At 43.4% G+C, this 20,816-nt stretch overlaps 1 protein-coding gene across 4 annotated transcripts in view; it reads right to left on the bottom strand.

Annotated features, from left to right (window-relative positions):
* The window catches only part of specc1 (sperm antigen with calponin homology and coiled-coil domains 1), a 68,051-nt gene that overhangs the window by 33,074 nt on the left and 14,161 nt on the right, over window positions 1-20,816 (bottom strand). For 3 of the 4 annotated variants that reach the window (XM_030361139.1, XM_030361140.1, XM_030361142.1), the window contains exons 2-3: window positions 19,823-20,004; window positions 19,475-19,604 (exon numbers count right to left, since the gene is read on the bottom strand). In XM_030361139.1, the coding sequence (XP_030216999.1) occupies window positions 19,475-19,604; window positions 19,823-19,981 (289 nt within the window). In that variant the 5' untranslated portion in view covers window positions 19,982-20,004. Of the gene's footprint in view, window positions 1-11,421; window positions 11,963-19,474; window positions 19,605-19,822; window positions 20,005-20,816 lie in introns of those variants that run through there. The other variant, XM_030361141.1, reaches the window with a different exon arrangement.

The raw sequence follows: 20,816 nt of genomic DNA on the forward strand, positions 1-20,816 counted from the left end.
GCTGTCCAAGTAGCCTGGCTTTGACAGACACTTCACCGAGACTGATCCCTAATTTAACCACGTCGGAAACAGGCCTGCCAGGTCTATAACATAGTAGTCCAGATCTCTGGTAAGCATACGCAGCACGTGCTGCTGTGGAGGAGAGGGAGAACGGAAGCACAGAGAGAATAAAGAACACAGAGGAGATGTTCACGACAAAGCTATTGCAGGGAGAAAAGCAGGCTCTTATTTGAGTCACAAGGAAGTCATTCGAAGTACATTCAAAGTCAAAGTGTTTTATTCATCCGACGCAGGGCATAACACAGGAGGGGTCATCGAAGAACAAGTGGTTTCAAAATGCATAAGGGTTCAGAGGAGATTTAAGAAAATGCTCCCTGAGTGACACTCAAAATAATCGGTGTGTCTTGGCTTTTAGTTAAAGTTGCTTCCTTCACAAATCACCAAGAGAAATGAGACCCTTATCCCATTGTGCAACGCTTCCGATCAACTAGTCTCTGGATTATCACACATGAGCAGCATCAAAATTATATTTAACATTTTTAATGTATCTAAAAAATCTGCCATTTCAAAGAAGGAAAATAACTGACAGAATGAGGACATCATGAGTGCCAATGGTAAATTATGTAATGTTGCATGGCAGAAATGGCATGCTGTGATGCGCATCGCTATTGCATGCTGGGCAATTCGTCAACCACACAGTCAGGAAGGGACAATGCATCTGTTCTAGAGCGGGTACTGTTGCGTTCCATCTTACTGTTAGAGAGAGAGAGAGAAGAAGATGCGGAGCGATAGAGGGAAAGATGAGTTAAAACTAAGAGAAGTCAGATGTATTCATGATCTGGTCACTTTCCATTAAGATGACAACTCCCACTTAATGCTGCCGACTCCACACCATCAGAACCAGCTCTCGGAGCTCAGGTCTTCTCCAGCGCTGAGTGAATGAAACCCAGATGGAGCACATGAACCCCATTGTCTCTTTTTACCCATGACATCACAACAACTGGCTTTATGTGGGGTTGAGGATGACACAAGTCGGAATTATGCGAGCAGCGAGCATCAACAGAATCAAACAATTGTGAAGCCAATGATGCAATCTCTGGAAAAGGAACTTCTGGTTAAACGGCTGAGGAACATTTCCAACGAAGAAAGCAGAAGGAACTCAGTCCCTAGAAATCCAAGACCCTTCTATCGCAGTCAACGGCTGCCCGTCCCTTGGAGTCCATTTAATCAGAAGTCCCAAGACGTGTTGGCTTACTGTACAACCTCATCCCCTATTCCCATGCCTGAACAGCAGCTGCAGAATGTCTATCGCTTTAATCTCCTTCTCTCCTGGAATCAGGACATGAACAGCTACTGTGCCGGCCAAAATATGTCTCAATATGTTTCAATGCGAGGAGGTTATATGGAACGATTATAACTTATTAGCTTGGAATAGAGGAACAGCAATGGGAATATAAAATGCCAAGTTTGCATTTTATGAGTAAAATATGGCACGGTGCTTTGAGTTTGAATGACTGCAAAGCTCACCTCGAGTTTAGCTTGCCTTAGGGTAACTGTGGGGAAGGTACCAATGAAGTTTCAGACATACAATACAATTGGTTTGCAGTATAGTGATGGCTAGAGTACAGCTATTCTTTGGGAAACTGGAAATTCAGCCAGAGAAAATGGCCAGCTAAGACAAAGCTCCTGTAATACAATGAACTCCACTGGTGTCCATAGTAGAGAATTTATGAACTGGTAAACAGATGTCGATAGATTATTTAACCAAAGAAAATTGCTGTAGTGATGCAATATCGCTATTTGGGGTTGGGGAAAATATAAACTATGACTGAACAGACCAAAAATATGACATTTTGCCATCGCATTTAATGGTAATATGATGTTTCTATTGTATTTCCATTTCTCGCTCTAGGTCAGCACAAACAGGTGTCAAGCTGCAAAATAAATGACCAAGAGATTAACCTGTCTTCATCCCAATAGAAAATAAATCCTCACACAGTTGGGGGGAAACTTGCACTCATTGATACTAAAGAGCAAACGATAAGCAGACACAGACTTTGGATAGAACATAGTTAATTTGCTAGAATAAATCAATGAATTTCTATTGATGGCCTTCCAAAACCCAGAAATAATGGAGACTAGAAATTCTATGGCGTAGATGTAGAAGGTCAAATAACAGTGCTTTCTTGGAGTACGGAATCAATAAACAATCATCTTATCTTGGCTGTTTTGTATGTGAAGATACATTGAGGAACTCTGGGGCATGGGCAACGTGCCAAACAGGAAGACATGAACTGCCAGCTTCAACAGGCCACTAACCAAACCATTAAAAACAACTCCAAATGACCTAATATGGTCCACATTCTAATTTCCAGTTATGTTCTCTGGAGCATGCTCAATAGCTTTGTTTCTTTTAGGACATGTGCATTTCGTCTTTCGCATAATTCCAGACCAAACGTACCTCACCTTGTTATCAATTTATTACTTTATGGCAAGTTGCTTCCTTGAGCACAGTAACGGTCGGGAAGGGATCCTCTGATCGTAATGAAGATAAGCTCTTAATTCACAGCTAGGGGGGCTTGTTGCTGGACTCCAGACAGTATCACACAGCTATTGTAGTCATTCAAGAGTCTGTTCAAGAGTGCAATGAGGGCAAAGTGCAGTGTCTCGCAGAGATACCAAAGGGTTAACGACACTAGGTGATGTCCACAGCTGCTTGAAGATCCCTGGCACCGGGGATGACGAAGTGGCTTAGCGTGAAATGTCAGACATGCTCCTGTCAATAATTTCTCACTCTCACAAGCTTTGCTCCCACCCCTTTTCACCACTGGTGTTCCAGGAAGAGAAATGACCAGTACTTTCCAGTCATGTCGGAGAACAAAAACATGAGCCCGTGTGTGTCTTCCTGTTGTCTGGTATTAGCCATGTCAGAGAGCTGCCAGGGCCTGGAGTGGGTCATCAGGAACCTAGCCTTCAGACATCCGTACTTACCAGCATTCCTTTCCTCTTACCGGTCCAAAGAAAAACATCGCCATGACGCTGATGGGGATGAGTTTGCATTGGTCCAGACCAAATAGAAGGTTATAAATTATTCTTAACCTCAACACTAATTATGGTGTACAAAGTCATACTAATGGAACTATTGGAACTATTGGAATATAAACTGGAAATAACAGTATAAATACTATGATGTTAAAGGTAATGTAGTACATTTATTTTTGATTTATTTTTGGCAGATTTGTTGAAATCATGTTAACATCTGGGCGCCAATCATAAAATCAAAAAAGATATTTATAAAAATCCAGTATCCATGGCTGTCAAAGGCGTATAATAAGCCCGGCCAATCATTTCCATTTGCTCAAATTAAATTATTGGATGTCTTATCCGTCTGTCTACCTACCTACCAAACTACCTGTGTGAATTAACTAAGGCTAGGCAGAACAATTGCTAAAGCTAGCAAACTAGTCAACTGTTTTGGGGGAGTGGCCTTGGAGGGAGTCCTGATGGACGGCCGGCATCAAAAATCTTTAAATTCCTTTAAATTGTCTGGCCTAGCATTACGTTTTGTATATAAATAAATAAATAATAAAAATAATTGGTATGTGTCTACGTAGAGGTGTTTGGCTAATGCTTAAAAGTAAAAGTTTCAATAATCCCTGAGCTATGTCCAATAATAGTGACTATTTTAATCTCTGAAGGGCAATGTTCCAATGATTGCTGGCATCTCAGCTGTATGAGGTTTTTAATCTGGAACATTTTGTGACTAATTTAGGGGTAAAATGCTTGCTTTGACGCACAATAATTGATAAGTTACATGAATGAAGACCAGAATACAATACACTGATAGTTGTCATAGGCTGCCTATAGCTACTCTTGACATGCTTGGGCCCGTAACGTCAATATCGAGACGGTTTTTTCGCAGACAAGAAAAATAACTCATTTGGATGGAAGACCTCGTATAATGTGTTTAAAAATGCATACATAAATAAAAACTGTGACATACATTGCAAAGTTACACTAGCTACAATGATATTACAATCACAACCAGACATTCAATTCATTTTCAAACAAATCTCTACTGACACAATACTAAGGGGAATTTTGCAGAACATGAAAAGATAGTATTTGGGTGAAGGACGCATAATATGGGCAAGGACATAATCTTATGTGTGTAACAAATGATAGATTTGTGAGTTGATGAGATTATTTTTGCAATTTCATCAACAACGCATCATAATCTAATCCCTTTGGCCAAGGAAAGGTTAAGCATTCATAACCAGAATGTGGATTGTGCTATGCATTTAGCAAAACCAAAGTTGCTATAACGATTGAAATGAATTGAAAGAGGTCGGACAGAAGGCAAATCAGTAAAGGGTTACACACTACAAACTCAGAAAGAAGGGGGGGGCTCGGCAGTTGAATTTATTTATCACATGACACTCTGCTAGAGAAAGCCATTACTGGATTGCACTGAACTGAAGAGAAACGTTTATTTCATTTGCCGTGCTCCTACAGAAAGCCCACTCAGAGCAGAGATGCCGCCATCAAAATACAAAAACAGACAGTGGAGCCATGATGGATTCCCCACCTCCAACGCAAGCTGAAGTCAATGACAAGCAGCTCAGTCCTCCAGAGGTCTCATCTCCCTTGCAGTCAGCATGACAAAGTTATTATTTAGTATGTGTCCACATCAGAGTCTGCCCAGTGGAAACTCGTGTTGAGAATATGGCCGGTAAGGTGAGGAACTCTCATCAGGATCACTTCAATCTAGAAGAAAGGCTGTATAGCAAAAGACCTGGCGAGCCACGGAAGCCCACTTAACCATGGCCTCTTTAATCATGTGAAGTAAATAATCCTGGCTGTCCTGCATGCTAATGGTATTGCCCCGGCGTCTTTATGTTGATGGACAATGAGGCGGCCAAAACTCCCCCAACACATCAGGAAGTTTGAAGCATGGGAACATTCTGCTCAAACAAGGAAGATACTTTAAGACGATTGCTCTGAACAAGCCGGATTGTTTACAAAGATTGAATGTTAGAGGCCTCTTTCTGGAACAATCACTCCAAACTGATGAAAGTACAATATTCATGAACAGATTGAAGCATGAGAAGGATTTGCAAACCCCTGATCAAATAGAAGCCTGTATCTAATCCCAGACTAACAATAGTTGTGCCATCTCAGTGATCTGACGTTATTTAACCAGCCAAAGCCTTTCAAGATAAAAAAAGAAAAACACATCAGGGAGAGCTGCCATGTTTGAGTTCATCCATCTCAGGTGTGTGTACGGCAGAGCAACACAACCACGAATAATAAACACAATAATAAACACTACATAGACAAAACCCACCAGAATAACTGGATATCTAAACAGAATACAAGTCAAGTCATTGCTTCAATGAGATCCAGAGCCTGTTTGAAGGGATATGTTGGATCATACGTATAATTACAGAGTGGAAAGAAGTTTATGATTGTAAGTTTTAATTTCATACATTAAAATTAGAAGATAACATGCAAGTCACATTTTCAACCTTTGCTTCAACCCTACAGTCATAAAGCGAGGTATCAAATTGGCTTTGTCCTACATTCTGTACCACACCAATATCCTGCTTTATATTGTATTACGGAAGCCAGATATGCTTTTATGTTTCTATCAAGCCTCAGTGTTATGTGCCAACACACTGATGCCACAGTTTACAACAAACAACAAAATACCAGGACATTCTTATTCAACCAGGTTGAACACATTAAGATAAAAAATCGCTTTTGCAAGGGTGAAAGGGCGAAACAGAGTAGCAGAGAGTTCATTTTCTGTGCCAACTGCTATAGAGAGCCAAAATTAGCGCAGCTTCCATTGCTTCCAAGCTCTCCAAAATGGGGCGGCCTATCTTCTTTTGCCCGGACATGGTGTGTAGAGAGTGGGGCACGGATATACAACCCAGGGCTTGGCTTTGGGCCCCATGGGTAGAATCCAAGTTGTTATTTCATGAGAGGGAAATGGGGTCCCTTGCAATTGATCTAATTTATGTTAGCAGAAGTGAACAAAAGGAAATCACGGTTGGTTTCCTAGATGCTGCAAACAAATATATTTCAGGAGGGATGGTGGGCTATTTAATTTATACAGACATGCAATCAAGTTTTAATTTTGACTGATTAAAAACATTGAAATGTTTTGTATTGAAGGAGAAAATGTCTTTCCATGTCAGAGATATTTGTCCGAATGGGAGACAGACAGCAAGCAGATGCAGCTGGACACACTCGTGCATTAAGATCACTACATCAACATACTCAAGAGCTTCCAATTGAGTTCAAAGGGTCACACACATGCATGTTTATAAACCAAAGCATACTTTTGTATGCACACACACAGATGGGAACACCGTTAAGTGTACACACACACACACACACACACACACACACACACACACACACACACACACACACACACACACACACACACACACACACACACACACACACACACACACACACACACACACACACTTTCTTCCGTACTTAAAGAGACATTCAGAATCAAGACTGAATAAACAAATGAGCCTTTCATGTATTACAAATACGTTTAGATTAGCTTGTTTAGGTTTGGGTCCTTTGCGTTGTGTGTTCTTATGGCTAAACTCTCATGTTGCCTTGCCAGTTGTAGTATGTCGTCATATAAGTAGTAAAAAACAACAAGAAAAACAATAGCTTTGGCAACTTGATGCAGCCCTGGATCATGGTGTTGACAACCAGCTGCCAGTGGGTGAACCCAAAAATACAAAAAAGCAGCCATGTTATTTCAATGACAATACGACTATTGCTACATCGGTATACAAACCACCTCGGGTGCTCCTATCAAAACGTTTGCACATACCCGACCCCTTTGGCAGCATTACCCTGCATTACAGACTCTCCCAAGCATCCCTTCCCCTCTGCAGGGGAGACCGCAAGAGGCTGGACCTCTGCAAAGTTCCCTTTTTTGACCATGCGGGCACTTGCCAAATCATGACTGAACTGGCTGGACAAACATAGTTTGGAGAGCGCAGAATCTCCAAAAGTGCTTGCATTCCACTATCTGTGTGTGGGTCCTGACTGAGTTACATTAAATACATATCAGAGGCTGGTTAAAAATATAAAGAAATGTTAAAGCTATATTTAAAGTTCTTCATGGGCTGACTGCCCGCCCGGTGACCGTAGACCCTCCGTCTGCAGAGGAAAGAGAAGAAACAGTCGAGCAGTGTTCCTTGGTGTAGCAAGGCTCTGAAAAAGCTCTGCTTATCTGTCCAGCTGATGACAGCCCACCACTCAACCCCTCCACCTTGGAGATAACACCACAAATCAAATGAGTGAAATGAGTTGGCTTGGCTTTTTCCCACGTCTCTGTGCCGACTTGCACCAACATCGCAGTGGATTCTGTGTTCTCCAAGCCCGATCTCTGACAAAACACAGCTGGCCTTTAGCTGGGATTGACCAGGGTGGAATAGAGGTCTTAGTTTAAGCATGCAACTTCCGTATTCCAGTGAATTATTGTAATAAAGAAAAAGACAAAAAAGAAACAAGGCTTGCTACACAATATTTCTTTGGAACTCTGAAGTTTCAGTTCGGGGAGTTTCCGACATCAGTCCTGCTGCGATCGTTAACTCGTCTCGGGGAGTTAAATTTAAGAAATTCATGCAAATTCTGAATAAATCAAATTTATGCAGCAGCAATTTATGCTTCTTTTGGAAACGTATGAATAAGAGAGATTAACATTGGGTAGACCTTTTTATAGATAAAGTAGCCGTTAAATTCCAAATATTGATATAATCAGAGCAAAATATAAACAATAACGTATTGCATAATTACACATCAAATTATACTCAAGTTGGTCAAGTAAGAACACAGGAATTATACCTAAATTTCAATGTCGGATCTCGTTTTTTCTGAGTTCCGAGCTGTCTTGAACACAGCATTAAACTTGAAGATGAGATTCAATTGATCAGGGTGCCTCATTTCATATGCAATGCTTCTGGCCTCTTGACTAAGCTACAGCTCAAGAGAAAACCCTCATAAATATTCTAGCAGTTTCATGATATATTCCTATTTGTTATATGGAAAACTGTGGATAATGGCCTGATCAATTAACATCAGACCACTCTGAAGCGCAAGTTCATCTCTGCAGTCACAACATAGATCATTGGAAAGAGCCCTAGCTTAACCGAGAAGCGTATAAATACATCTCACAGCCCCAGCAGCATAATGGATGACTCAGTGAATTGGTGGAGAAGCCTAATCTATTCCCTTCCCAAGAAGAGATTTACCTTGAGCGTTTGAAATATCGTCTCATACCACAGTTAATAACCTGCCAATGTGCCTTTATTTATAGCAACGAAAGAACACATCATTTCATATCGTTTCTAATTCTTGCATTCTATTCTGCTTGCAAATTTAGCTTGAAAAGCGTAAGCCATAGTATTACTGGCTGCATCCGTCCATCAACGGACGACGGAAGGCGTGTCTGACAGATGGGGGAGTGGTATTTGCCGACGGAGCCATGATCTGATTGGCTGACGGATCCGTTGCTGCCTGAAAAGTTAAAATTTTCTCAACTTCTTAACGCAAGAGACGGAGCTGACGGAACGGACGGACCCACAATGCATTTCAGGATTGCCCCATGCAAGGTCATTGAGATCCGTCAACGGACGAATGCAGTGGGCAAGGGGTGTGACGCATCATGCCCACTGCACCGTCAGTCAAAGGACGTGGGAAGGCGTGGCTGACGGATGGGGGAGTAGTCTTTGCAGAGGCATCCGTCAGCCAATCAAATCGCTTCCCGCTAACAACAACAAAGCCGGGTTCTTCCCGCTTGTTGCGTTGTCATTGCAAGATGACCCGCTTTCCCGCTTTCCAGTATCGTCGGAGCCCGACGATAAATTTGCATACTTACATTTGCATACGCGATCTGATTGGATGACGGATCCGGCGCTGCCGAAAAAGTTGAAAATTTTTCAACTTTTTGACGGAGCCGAAGGCTCCAACGGAACGAACGGATCCACCATGCATTGCACGTCCGTCCCCATTCAAAGTCAATGGGGATCAGTCAACGGACGGAGGTAGTGGGCACGAGGCGTGAGGGCTTGTTCCCACTACCTCCGTGGCCTGCGTCAAAAAGTTGAGGAATGTTCAACTTTTCAGGCAGCGGCGGGTCCGTCGGCCAATCAGATCGCGGTTATGCAAATACATTCTACGCGTTTCCTGGATCCATTTTGCAATAACAAGCAGGAAAAATCCGGCCGTTATATTTATTTTAAAGAAATGTGGAATGATAGGATTGTTTTTTAGCCACCTGTTGTTTGTGTCATCTTTTGTATTTATATTCACACATCGCCATTGTAGCGGGAAGCGATTTGATTGGCTGCAGTATCCATCTACAGAGACTAGTCCCCTATACGTCAGACACGCCCTCGGTCATCCGTCGAGGGACACATGTAGTGTGAACAAGGCGGGAGAGGTTTAGGGCGCACAGCTCAGGCTGCCGGACGGCGCTGCAAGGAACTTTTATAAATGCAGTATTGATATCCCGCAGTAATCAGCCCGACAGCGCCAAAACGTTAACGGCCCACCGGGAATTCTCCCGACTCTCCCGATTACCACTCCGCCACCGTGTGTGTGTGTGTGTGTGTGTGTGTGTGTGTGTGTGTGTGTGTGTGTGTGTGTGTGTGTGTGTGTGTGTGTGTGTGTGTGTGTGTGTGTGTGTGTGTGTGTGTGTGTGTGTGTGTGTTATTCGATAGCCTGGTAATGTGTATAGGCCTACGTATGGTAGGAACATTCATGCTGGTTTAAATAATAAATGTTATAGTATTTCCCATCTTTGCTGAGCAAGAGTTTTGTTCGAAATTCAGCGATTGAAACAAATAAAAGCCTGCGCTATTGAAGTTTTACGGTAGGCCTACCACTGTCATGCAGCACGAAATCAAGGGATATTTAGAATAGAAAAAAACTAGTTAACTATGACATTGATCGCGATCAAATATCTTACTCGCTTGCCAGCACTAATAAATACATATTAACGTTATTTCCTATTGGATCATATCCGGCCAAATTAACTACATTTTTTTTGTTGCAACTTCACAACAGGTGCGCTTACACATTCCTGAGGCTGTTGCATATCATCTGTCAAGTGTGAGCATGTGTTTGTAAAGACCAGACCAGTGGGAGCTGATCTCTGAAAGTATGCAGTAGCTCCGTACTCTCGTCTCGGAAGCTGATCTCACTGTTCTCCATCATGAACCAAACAAGTGTTGGCTGATCCCCTAATACTGAAGACATGCTCTGCAGAATTCCACATGAATTCTGTGTGTGGTCCTTAAAATCCAAATTGCAAACAGCCTTGCAAGTCTTTAGTCTGGTCTATTGGTTCTCAGGCATGGAGAGAACCTAGCATGGTGCAGGTCACTTGACTGGGATGGGAGAGGATCGGTCCAAATATAAATGTGCACAAAATAGCAGATGCAAATGATGTTACAGCAGGTTTGAAAACACTGCACATGTTCACAGAGTAAGCACGGGTACCCATGCTTTGTTAAAGAAATGAAGGGCGCAGAGTTTTCAGCAGGTCATAGGGACTTTTAAAATAGAATGTCGGACATGTTTAATACAGCATCTTAGTAACCAGGCAGCCGCACTGGCACAGGTAGAAACCTCACTCAGCACTTTTCTGTTGCGCTCTACACACAAACACCATCATAAGCACTTCCCCTCTTTATGTCATAATATTCATAGGGAATTGCACACGTTATGAGATCTGATTATGAATAAAGGAAAATGCAGACGTAAATTTTTCCATCCACACCCACACACACGCACAGGACACACTTATGGAAGAGCAACACTACAGCCCAACAAGGCAAGATATAGAGATAGTAGTCCAACATACAGGCACTGTGAGTGCACTATGACTATTATTCACTATTAGATAAAAGCAGGTCTGTTCAGAAAACCAAACCTATGCTTTAAACTAAGAACAGATTAGATACTAGGAATGGACCCAATCAGATACAGGCGAAAGATGGATGAATATGGCATGTCATGATAAAAATAAAGACTAAGACAGGGAGAGCAAAGGGAGATGAGGCAGAGACAGAAGAAAGGGGCACTAACTGACAGAGTGATAAAGATACACAGACTCAAGGTGAGACAGAGAGCAGGGACGCAAGGGGGGACAGACAGACTGAAAGCACAAGGAGAGACACAGACACAAAGAGAAACCAGTAAAAGGGATAGGGAGTGACGGAGAGAAGGAGACATCGCCAGACAGACTGCCTGGCAGACCGCCAGCCAGAGAGACAGACAGAAAGAGAGACAGACAAAAGAGTCAGACAGTCAGACAGCCAGCCAGACAGACACTGTTTGCGGAGTCAAAACGGCGTGAACCACCGGGGAGCAGACCTGAATCTGTATCATCCTGTCTTCCCGCCTGGTTCCCCATGTTGTCCGTTCAGCAACTCCTCCGATCCCGCTCGGGAGAAGAGATTAATCCAAGAATTCCGTGGCGGCAGGTGGTGTGTGTGGCGGGAGCAGGAGGAGGGGGTAGGGGGGAGGGGGGTTTGGCGGCTGTATACGGCACTTGCCGTCTGTCCCGCGGGGCAATGTGAGACCGCCGGTTTAGCCACAGTGATGGGCTACCACTGCCACAACCATCCCACCACACCAAAACTCTTCTCCCCTCTCCCTCCTTTACGTCCTGTTGTCTTTGCTTCCACTTCTCTCAGTCTGTGTGTGCGTGTTTGACAGCGAGAGGGGTCCGCTGTGTGTGCGTGCTTATAGAGAGAGAGGGAGAGAGAGAGAGAGTGTGTGTCCGCTAGAGCGATGGTAGTATGACACACTGGCAGGCAGCGCCGCGCAGACTTCATTATCGCCAGGATGCCTGGAATCAGCCCAGAGTGGGCGTGGCCTCCCAGGCTTCCCACATGCACACACATGCAGATACAACACCACACACATACACACACTCCTCCTATCCTGAGAGAGCTGTTGACTCTGCTGCTCACTGACTGGCTCTCTCTCACCCACATCAGCGGAGCAACACTCTGGCTCTCGCTCTTGTTGTAGAGTCCAGCCAATTGAGGGAGAGAGGAAGGGAGAAAGAGAGAGAGGCAGAGACAAAGAGAGAATAACAATACAGAGTGACAAGGAGAGCAAAAGAGAGAGAGAGACAGAGGAAGGAGCAAGAAAAGAAGGAAGGAAGGTGAGAGAAACAGAGGGAAGGGCTGTATTTGTTTATACAGCTCCGTCCTTCCATTTCAAGTGAAAGCCAAATACAAGGGAGCGGGAGTGGGGGTTGAGTTTCACAACCAACAGGACACACACACACGTACACATTTTGCTTCGTATAACTCTGGATAATGTGAAGGGGATGGAGCTGGGGGTGGGCAATGAGGGGCCATGCCAGGGTTTTGTGGCAATTCACTAGTCACTCACCCAACCGTTCACATTGTAGGAGACCCAGTGGGGGATACAGTGTGTGCTTGTGTGTTGTGTGTCAGTGGGTATATGTTTTTTCCCGTCCTCACTTGTTCTCTATGCGTGTGTGAAATATTCATGCTGATAGGAGCCCACAGGGGCTACATTCAGAAGGCAGTTGACTGGTTTCCTGATGAGTCACTTTCTCTATGAAGTTTGATGTTGGCCTGTGTGTGCCCAGAGTCCCATGGTCACGTTGAGGTAGATTCAGCCTTAACATAATGGTCTTACAACATTACATTGTACCAGTACACGGTCAGGGTCAACTGATAATAATTAGAACAAAAAAATTACAAAATATGTAGAAGTTCAACCTTCACTGATAAAAACGTTCCATGTTTCGATTTTTACACTGCTTTGTAAAGCTACATATAAAATATAATTGCACCATAGACATAGAGCAGAAACACATGACCAATTAAAGTTCCAACAATTATAGCAGAACGATAGAACTGTAAAAGTTAAGACTAGACATGCCAGTCCTTATCCGCATTTATGTGAAAGGTCCTTGTATTGGCATGTTTCTATCTTATCTCTGATGGCAATAAAGCTTGTAAATCTGTGGGATGTTTGGGTGTTGTGTGTGAATGGTGTGAACAAGTGGTGCTTGTTTCTCTGTAACTCTCCAGTCTCCTTTTGGGCCTTTGAAGCAGCAGATCCACTTTGGTAAACAAACAGTTCTCTAATCCAGCTAAGAATGTTCCCGCCTCAGTACCGGAGGCCCATCTACACCAACCAAAAGACCTTTTATAAGGTCTAGCAAGACAGGACCCCCCCCTCTCAACCCTCTTGAACAACATTAAGAGGAGATCTCTCTTCTCTCAGCTCCCCCTCCTTCTCTCATTCTTCTGAACCCCCTCCCAGTCTCTCCTTTTCTCCATTCTCCTCAACTCGCACTCCATCTTACAGGCTTGTACGTCTTCCCTACCCAAGCCAGGCATCTCTACAATGACGCAAAACACAAACTTTGTTCGCAAACTGCTAACAGGAGATGCCAGGTGGTGGCCTACGGTAACGTCAGATCTTCCAAAGGTCCAGAGTGAATCCGAGCCTTGGAGGTTAACCCTGTAAACCACCAGCTACGGTGAAGACTCCCCAGTTGCGTGTCAGTACCAGTCCAGCTGGCCAGCATGGTCAAACTTGAAGAGAACAAAATTAAATCAAGGTGGCGAACAAAACATGTCAAAATAAATAAACAAATAAAAGAACGCAGTCCAAATAAGTCCAGGTAGAGTCGTAGATGTCTGTGTATCCTGCCAAAATGGTACCATGCATTGAGATGTGTGTGTGATTTATTGGATGAGAAGTTTGAGTGCATTAGGTTGAGGAAGGGACCACTAAAGGTGTGTTCTTGCATGCATAATGTCCCCCCCCCCTCCCATCCAAACCCCATTCCTCTGTGTAAGCATGCGTGGCATCTGTGCTGAGAGTACCAGCACGAGCATATGGATGTGTGTGTGCGTGTGTGGAGTGTGTCAGTGCGTGTCTGTCTGTTACAGCCGAGCACTTCTGCAGGCTGGGACAGCCACGTGGGACCAGGATGTGATTGATTAGTGCATCTGACAGGTATGAGTACTGCCGTGACTACGCGCACACAGACATAAACAAAAGGCCCACACACACAGAGACACACTCCCTCCCTCTGGGTACACATGTTCAGGCTGGCGTCTGGGTCTAAGCCGACACGGGCACCACGTTTCTTGCAGATGCAGACCACGCACTCACTCTCCAGGTGTGTGAAATAAAATGCACATAACGGTGTGCATTATCTGGCCTGTCAAGTTTCGGTTTTCTCCCCACAGAGCGACCAGTGAAGGACATAAAAAATTGGACTTTGTGCCATTAAAAAACAAATCAGCTAGAAAAATGAAAATACAAAAGAGGAGGTGTTGATACATGACGAGAGACGCGTGTGTGATAAACCCTCGGTAATTGGTAAACATGATAAGAAGCCGAGGCTGCCCGAGATGGAGATGAGTGATTGACAGGGACCCTTAGCGCATGAGATGATTAGTGGGTAGACAGTAGTCCGTAAAGCATTTCTCGGTGGCTCTTTAATGAAGGAGCTTGGGTTCAGGAGGACAGATATCCTGCGGGCATGGGGGAGATTGAGGCCCCTCATTACGGCAAAGCTGGTTCCTTCTGTTAAACATCTTTATCGTCTCGCTGTTAAACTTGGAGCCCGAATGCTAGAGACAGCCCTCCTCAGTATATAACTCATGGAGAATGTCACAACAACGCTGCCCGCTACACAAGCTGATTAGCAAATAAGAGAGTTGCACTCGGAAATAGGGGGGGAAAGAAACTAAACCAGGAACTTTGTTTTCAGTCAGAAGAAGGTTTTATTTAGTAAAGATAGTTAATATGGAAGGAATAAACGATGATGAGCTGTGCCGTTATTGAAAAATAATGAGGGAATACATTATTTTTCAATATCGGGATAGCCAGGAGTGGTTTATTGCCCTTATACAACAGTTACTAGCTGGGATTAGATAAAAGCAACTTTTATCTATAATAGTATTGGATTTTTATCGCCTGAATCAGCTGAAATTTTAATATTCTCCTGCAGTGTTTTGGGTGTATGTTTTTTTTGCGTTTTAAAGGAAACATCTGGCCAATAGTTACGTTTGAATGTTGGATTTGTAGCAAAATGATTGAGAAATGTTTAAAAAGGCTGTGGTGTACTGTTAAAAATAATAATGCACACCTTTGGCAACTTATTTACCATTCAGAATCAAGTATTCAACAACACTATGGCATAATACTGCTGTAGAACTATAGAATCTCATTAGAGTCAATTCATGGAATCAATATCCAACAACAGCTTATAGCGAGGGGCATTTTGAGGGTGAATGCCTTTCTTAAAAAGAAACCAGTCAATGTCTTTTAACACAGATAGCCTAACAGTTGAACGGAGGATTCTTTTTTACAAAAATCAATTTCATGATTCATGCCTGTTGACGCATAAAATGGTAACAGTGCAATTTATAACAAAGCCCAGCTTTAAGCTTGAACCGCTACAGCAGGTAAAACCAGGGTGCAACCGCACCCGTCAATGCCCTTTTTCCTGAAAGAGTCCGTCAGGCTCTTCCAGGCCACTTGAGCATTGACGTTATTTAAAGAGCAGGACCGTCTAACGCGTCCGTCCACTTCCCCCACATACTCCACAGAGACTCGTCTCAGAGCGAAAGCTTCATTGAAATATTGATGAAGCATCCTGAATAAGTCATCCAGCCGCGGCTGGGTTTTAACCCCTTGCGACTGCCGGGGCTCTGCACGGTAGAGCTGGCCCACTGACGAGGGGTGAAGTGACACGAGTCCATTAACCAAACCAACACTGGAGGCTCATTAGTGTAGCCCGCTGTGAGGAGGGTCACAACTCTTACCCAACTGGCCCTCTCTTAGCCCCCCCCAACACTGATGATGATGGGCATGATGATGGTCGTGTGTGTGTGTGTGTGTGTGTGTGTGTGTGTGTGTGTGTGTGTGTGTGTGTGTGTGTGTGTGTGTGTCTGATCTGTCCATTGTAATCATCTTGAGTGAGTGCTGGAAGGGAAGGGGTGCCATGCCTGGTCGGAGAATGACCGAGAGTCAAACTATGACATAGTGCTTCAGTCAGTTATAACTATATATCGATCCATCTATAAAACACTGTATATAGTTTGGCCTAGTAAAACGAACATATTAAATACGCATTTAGGTGTAATGATATAATGACATAATTGATGCTTATGCTTTAAGACAGAAAGTGAAGAGTAATTTTTTTTTCTGAACTTTAAGAGGTCCGTTAAATCATAGATAATACCCAAACATTAACGTTAATACCCAACACAGCCATGAAGGCCTCTGTGTTAGATAGGCAGTTTTCTTTTCGATCATTTTTTACTTTATTCCTTTTTCAGTAAATCGTACATCTGTGAATGAGTGAACGGATGAACTTAACCAAGATGGCTACTACAGCATCTAGTTCACTAGACCAAAAGAGGCAAAGCTTATCATTTTCAAGTCAGACCTAGTCTGGTCATATTGGTGAAAAATATTGGCGAAAAATACATGCAACAAATGCCCAAAAAGCTTTAGGGAATCTGCCATTAAGCAACATCCTTGACAATTCAAAAGACTTGCTGATTCCCTCTCTTTGATATCAATAAACCAAACCACCTGAGACATTTCAAAGACCCTTTCAGCAGCATCATATCATACTGTGCAAATATCGTGGGTCGCCACCCCAATCTATATTCAAAATATGGCCTTTCCTTTGAGAAGGTAATACGCAAGAGAGTCCCACTCGTAAAGTGCTGATAGTGGCAGGGTTGCACATGGACGCTCATCTAATGTGCATGTGTGGCTAGCACTCCCGGATAACTGGATTTTCCGCTAGTTGCACAGTCTGATGTAGACTTACTGTTATGACTTCAAATGTCTTTAGATACTTTACTGGCATTCACCCATGCTGTATGCACTTAAAATGCACAGAGGGAAACACTTTTCTTTACGTTAAGCAGTCTTTTCTTATAGTCAAGACCTTCATGGAGACCTTCCTAAAATGTGTAATTGTTTTATATCGATTATTTTAGACTTTATATATATTTTTTCTTACATTCAAATATCTACGGTTTATCAATCAGTCGTCATCCACAGCCCTCTATGCATGTCAGGCGACTCCAAGTGGGCCCCGATGCCGAGGCAGAGAAAGACAAAGGGATGTGGCCATCCCGTCTGTCCTCTGGTGGCTTGGTGGACAGATGGGTCATGATGCCATGATGTATAGTCAACGTCCTGGATGTCATCAGTGTATGTAATGGGGCGTTGACGAGAAAAACAAAGCCACCTGGCCTGCTCATTGATAATGACTGACCCTGCTTTGGGGGCTACGCATTCTGCCTCAGCTCAGACACTGGTGGATGAAGCAGGGATCCCGCATGCAAATGCACTTTTTATGAAAGGCTTATTGTAGTTTGTCCAGCCCTGCTTGATGAGAGTGTGTGTGAATGTGTGTACGTGTGTGTTAAAACTGCAATCATTACAGTTCGCACCTCTTTTAAAGAGCCAGTGCTTTGAATACAGAATACATTTATTAAACACTGACAGCAAATTCTGCTTGGGTAGCCAATAGCGGTCGACCACCAAAAGTAGGGCAGACCAAGCGCTGTCACAGTAATTAATTAATTGGGTTTGATACAAAGTAGGGTCGCTTGTATCCTTGGGTGTGAGTATGCTTAAAAAGTGCCATGTTTGCTAATTAGGAACCCCTCGTTCAATGGTAGCCTTTTATATGGGTTACGCTGCAGAACTCGGAGAGAGGAAGAGAGGAACAAAATGAGAAAAAGAAAAGCGAGATAGAGGAAAGCTTTTTTCATCCGGGCTTTGGTAAAGAAATCAATTTGTGATGCTTGAACCAACAGTCCTTTGAAGAGCAACCTTGGTTTAATACAGCACACATAAGCTTTTATCTCAGTGTCAGAGCAGACTCTACATACTTTGATGAATAATACAACTAACGCAAACATTCCTCCCTTAAACATCAAGCAAATTTGTCTGATGTGGGCTTGAATTAACTGCTTGTTTAGTAGCATAATGCCCATTAAACCAATCTCGTAAATGTAAGGATACTTTCTGGAGTAATACAATTGATTGTGAGAATTACACAGCATTGCATAACACATTCTCTATGCTGATTGGGGGAAATTGTCAATAAACTTTAATTATGTCAGCGGTACAACTTTTCCACAATTAATGTTAATTTTCCACAACACACATAGGAACCAGTACTCTCCTCTATTAGAAAAGGACGAGTGTGACGGTCCACCTTATTACAAAAGAGTGCATAGTATTATAAAGTTAATTGCTTCACAAACACAAAAAGACTGAGTCAGGTGATGACCTTATGAACGCCTAGATCCACCCTACCTCTGCTATTCATAAACATAACTGAAGGCATAAAAGAAGTGCCTGACTCCATCATATCACACAACATCTTTTTGGTGAACTTGCATCATACTAATCTTGCCAAACCTGTACCAACAATTAGAGACATGACCAGACAATCACATTGTGTACCCAGGCACGCAGACGCATAGAAGAATGCAGATCGGGAGGCTCTACATTCAATATGGACACAAAAAATGTAAACTAAAATGATTAATGCAATCCAGAAATGTCCCCAATAGGATTCTTGCAGATACTCAATGTAAACAGGATTCTCAAAATCATTACATAACTAGACCAAACAACCGAAATACACAGAATGAGAGTATGGGATCAATTAAGGTTGATCCATCCCTTTCCATACCCATGCATCAGAAAAGTGAACACTCATATTTTCCACTTTGCTTCCATATCCAAGGCTTATTTTTCCAGTCACAATAGCAGACAGTGAATGCAGGAAATTCCCAAAATATGGGCCAACACCCTAGACACCTGCACACCCTAAATACAGCAAACAGTAAGTAAAAGAAATTGTGAGCAAAAAATTAAGAATGACCATCTTTGGGATAGAGCTGCTGAAGCTCTGTGGCCCTCTAGTGGCCATTCATTGTTAGTGTGGCTAGTCTTTGCTGACATAAAATGGTATGCCGTCACTTCACAATTACAGTACATTTCTATAATTACTTCAACATTCATTTTCATATTAATATGGCCATGAAATCTGCAATTGGATATAAACTGCAAATGTTCCCTCTGAAAGCATCTATTATCACTGTTGTTCACATTATTTCTTTGATAACTGGTCAAGATCAAACAATGCATAAATGATTCACATTCATATTCAATTGATGACGAAAACACACAGAGTCCACTGTTCAAAGCCATCTCATCATTCAGCAGTAGGAACACATCATCCCCTGCCACCACCCAATCATAATACTTCATAAATCATTGACCATAAAAATGTACTATAATTCAAAAGTCAAAGAAGGTCAAGATGGTGTGTGGGGCACAGGATCACATGACTCTCCGTGATTGGTTATTGGCCTACCAGTCAGGGTCCGGGGGCGGGCCTCTGGCAGGTCTGAGATAGCTCCAGTTGTGACGGTCTTCCTCATCCTGGAAGTGGCTGCCCCCAATGCCGGCTTGGCCAGAGCATCGTCGCTACTGGCCCTCTTCATCTGCATCACAGAACACACATCTGGTGGTAAGGCCACACAGTGCACTGTAGGCTGGGAAGTGGTAGACCACTTACTCACAAAATCAGAGAGAATCAGAGGTTCTAGAGCTGATACATTCACTATTTTAGTTTCTACAGGCATCCGTTTTATAGCATACATCAAATCATTTCAATACTTGAGCCAAAAGACATATGGTGGGGTACTTAATCGTCACTTACCCTGCTGAGGCGCAGGTCTGAGGCCAGCGTGTTGGAGGACCTGGAGGTCCTTAGGGAGCTGGAGGATATGGTGGAGGAGGAAGGAATAGACGCAAGTCTGGCCCGCTCTTGGGGCCCTGGCTTGGGCAGCCCCACCTTGGTGGTGGCCCCTTTCAACATGGCCGTTTGTCTGCTACCAACACCTGGACACAACAAGAGTGAATATAAGATAAATAGCAATTTGAGTCAAGACATTTTTACCCTTTATGCACTTCAAATTTATTATCACCTGTCTACCAACGCTTAGTAGCAGACCTCACAACTGGCTAGTTTAGTTACTTTAAAGACCCGCATAAATGACTAACTAGTACTTCGGGCACAACCGCGTCGCATGGAGCTAATGGAGAAGGGACAAGTCAACACTCGAACCGACTGGTAGTACAAACAGAAGTTACACTGAGAGGAGTAGTGTGGGTGAACATGTCAAAACAGAAGCTGATAGTCAAAGCACTGGATACACTGTCAACAGGAAGTGGATGCATTAAGACTTGTAAATATGTACAGTCAGTGTCCTTGAGGAGCCGATCTACTTTAGCGGGAGGGCAGCCAGTATCTGATGGAAAGAGCATTGAGACAGAGAACGAACGAGAGAGAGCGAGAGTGCAGGATGCGGAGAGAGTCGCCGCTGGGCCCGCGATGAGCCGCCCACAAGATCCCTCGAGACCGGCAAACTCATTGATTGAAAAAGCAGAGGTAATGCTGGGGTTACAGTCTCTTCAGCCGCATGCTGGGTGAAAGAGAAGGCCCTGTTAATGGGGCCGTAGCCTCCTTACAGGCAGTAAATGGGGACAGCTCTGGGGCAGGGTCACCTGGCCGGATGTTTTGCTCACCCGCTCTTCTCCTGACTGCTTGTTTACTGCTGTAAAACTAATATGCTGTCCCCTTTACATTCAGTAAAAAGTTAAGGGAAACACTTGACACTAAACTACATGGTTGCCTAGAAGCACTTAAAAAC

Source organism: Gadus morhua, chromosome 7, assembly GCF_902167405.1.
Source record: "Gadus morhua chromosome 7, gadMor3.0, whole genome shotgun sequence".
Taxonomy (NCBI): Eukaryota; Metazoa; Chordata; class Actinopteri; order Gadiformes; family Gadidae; genus Gadus; species Gadus morhua.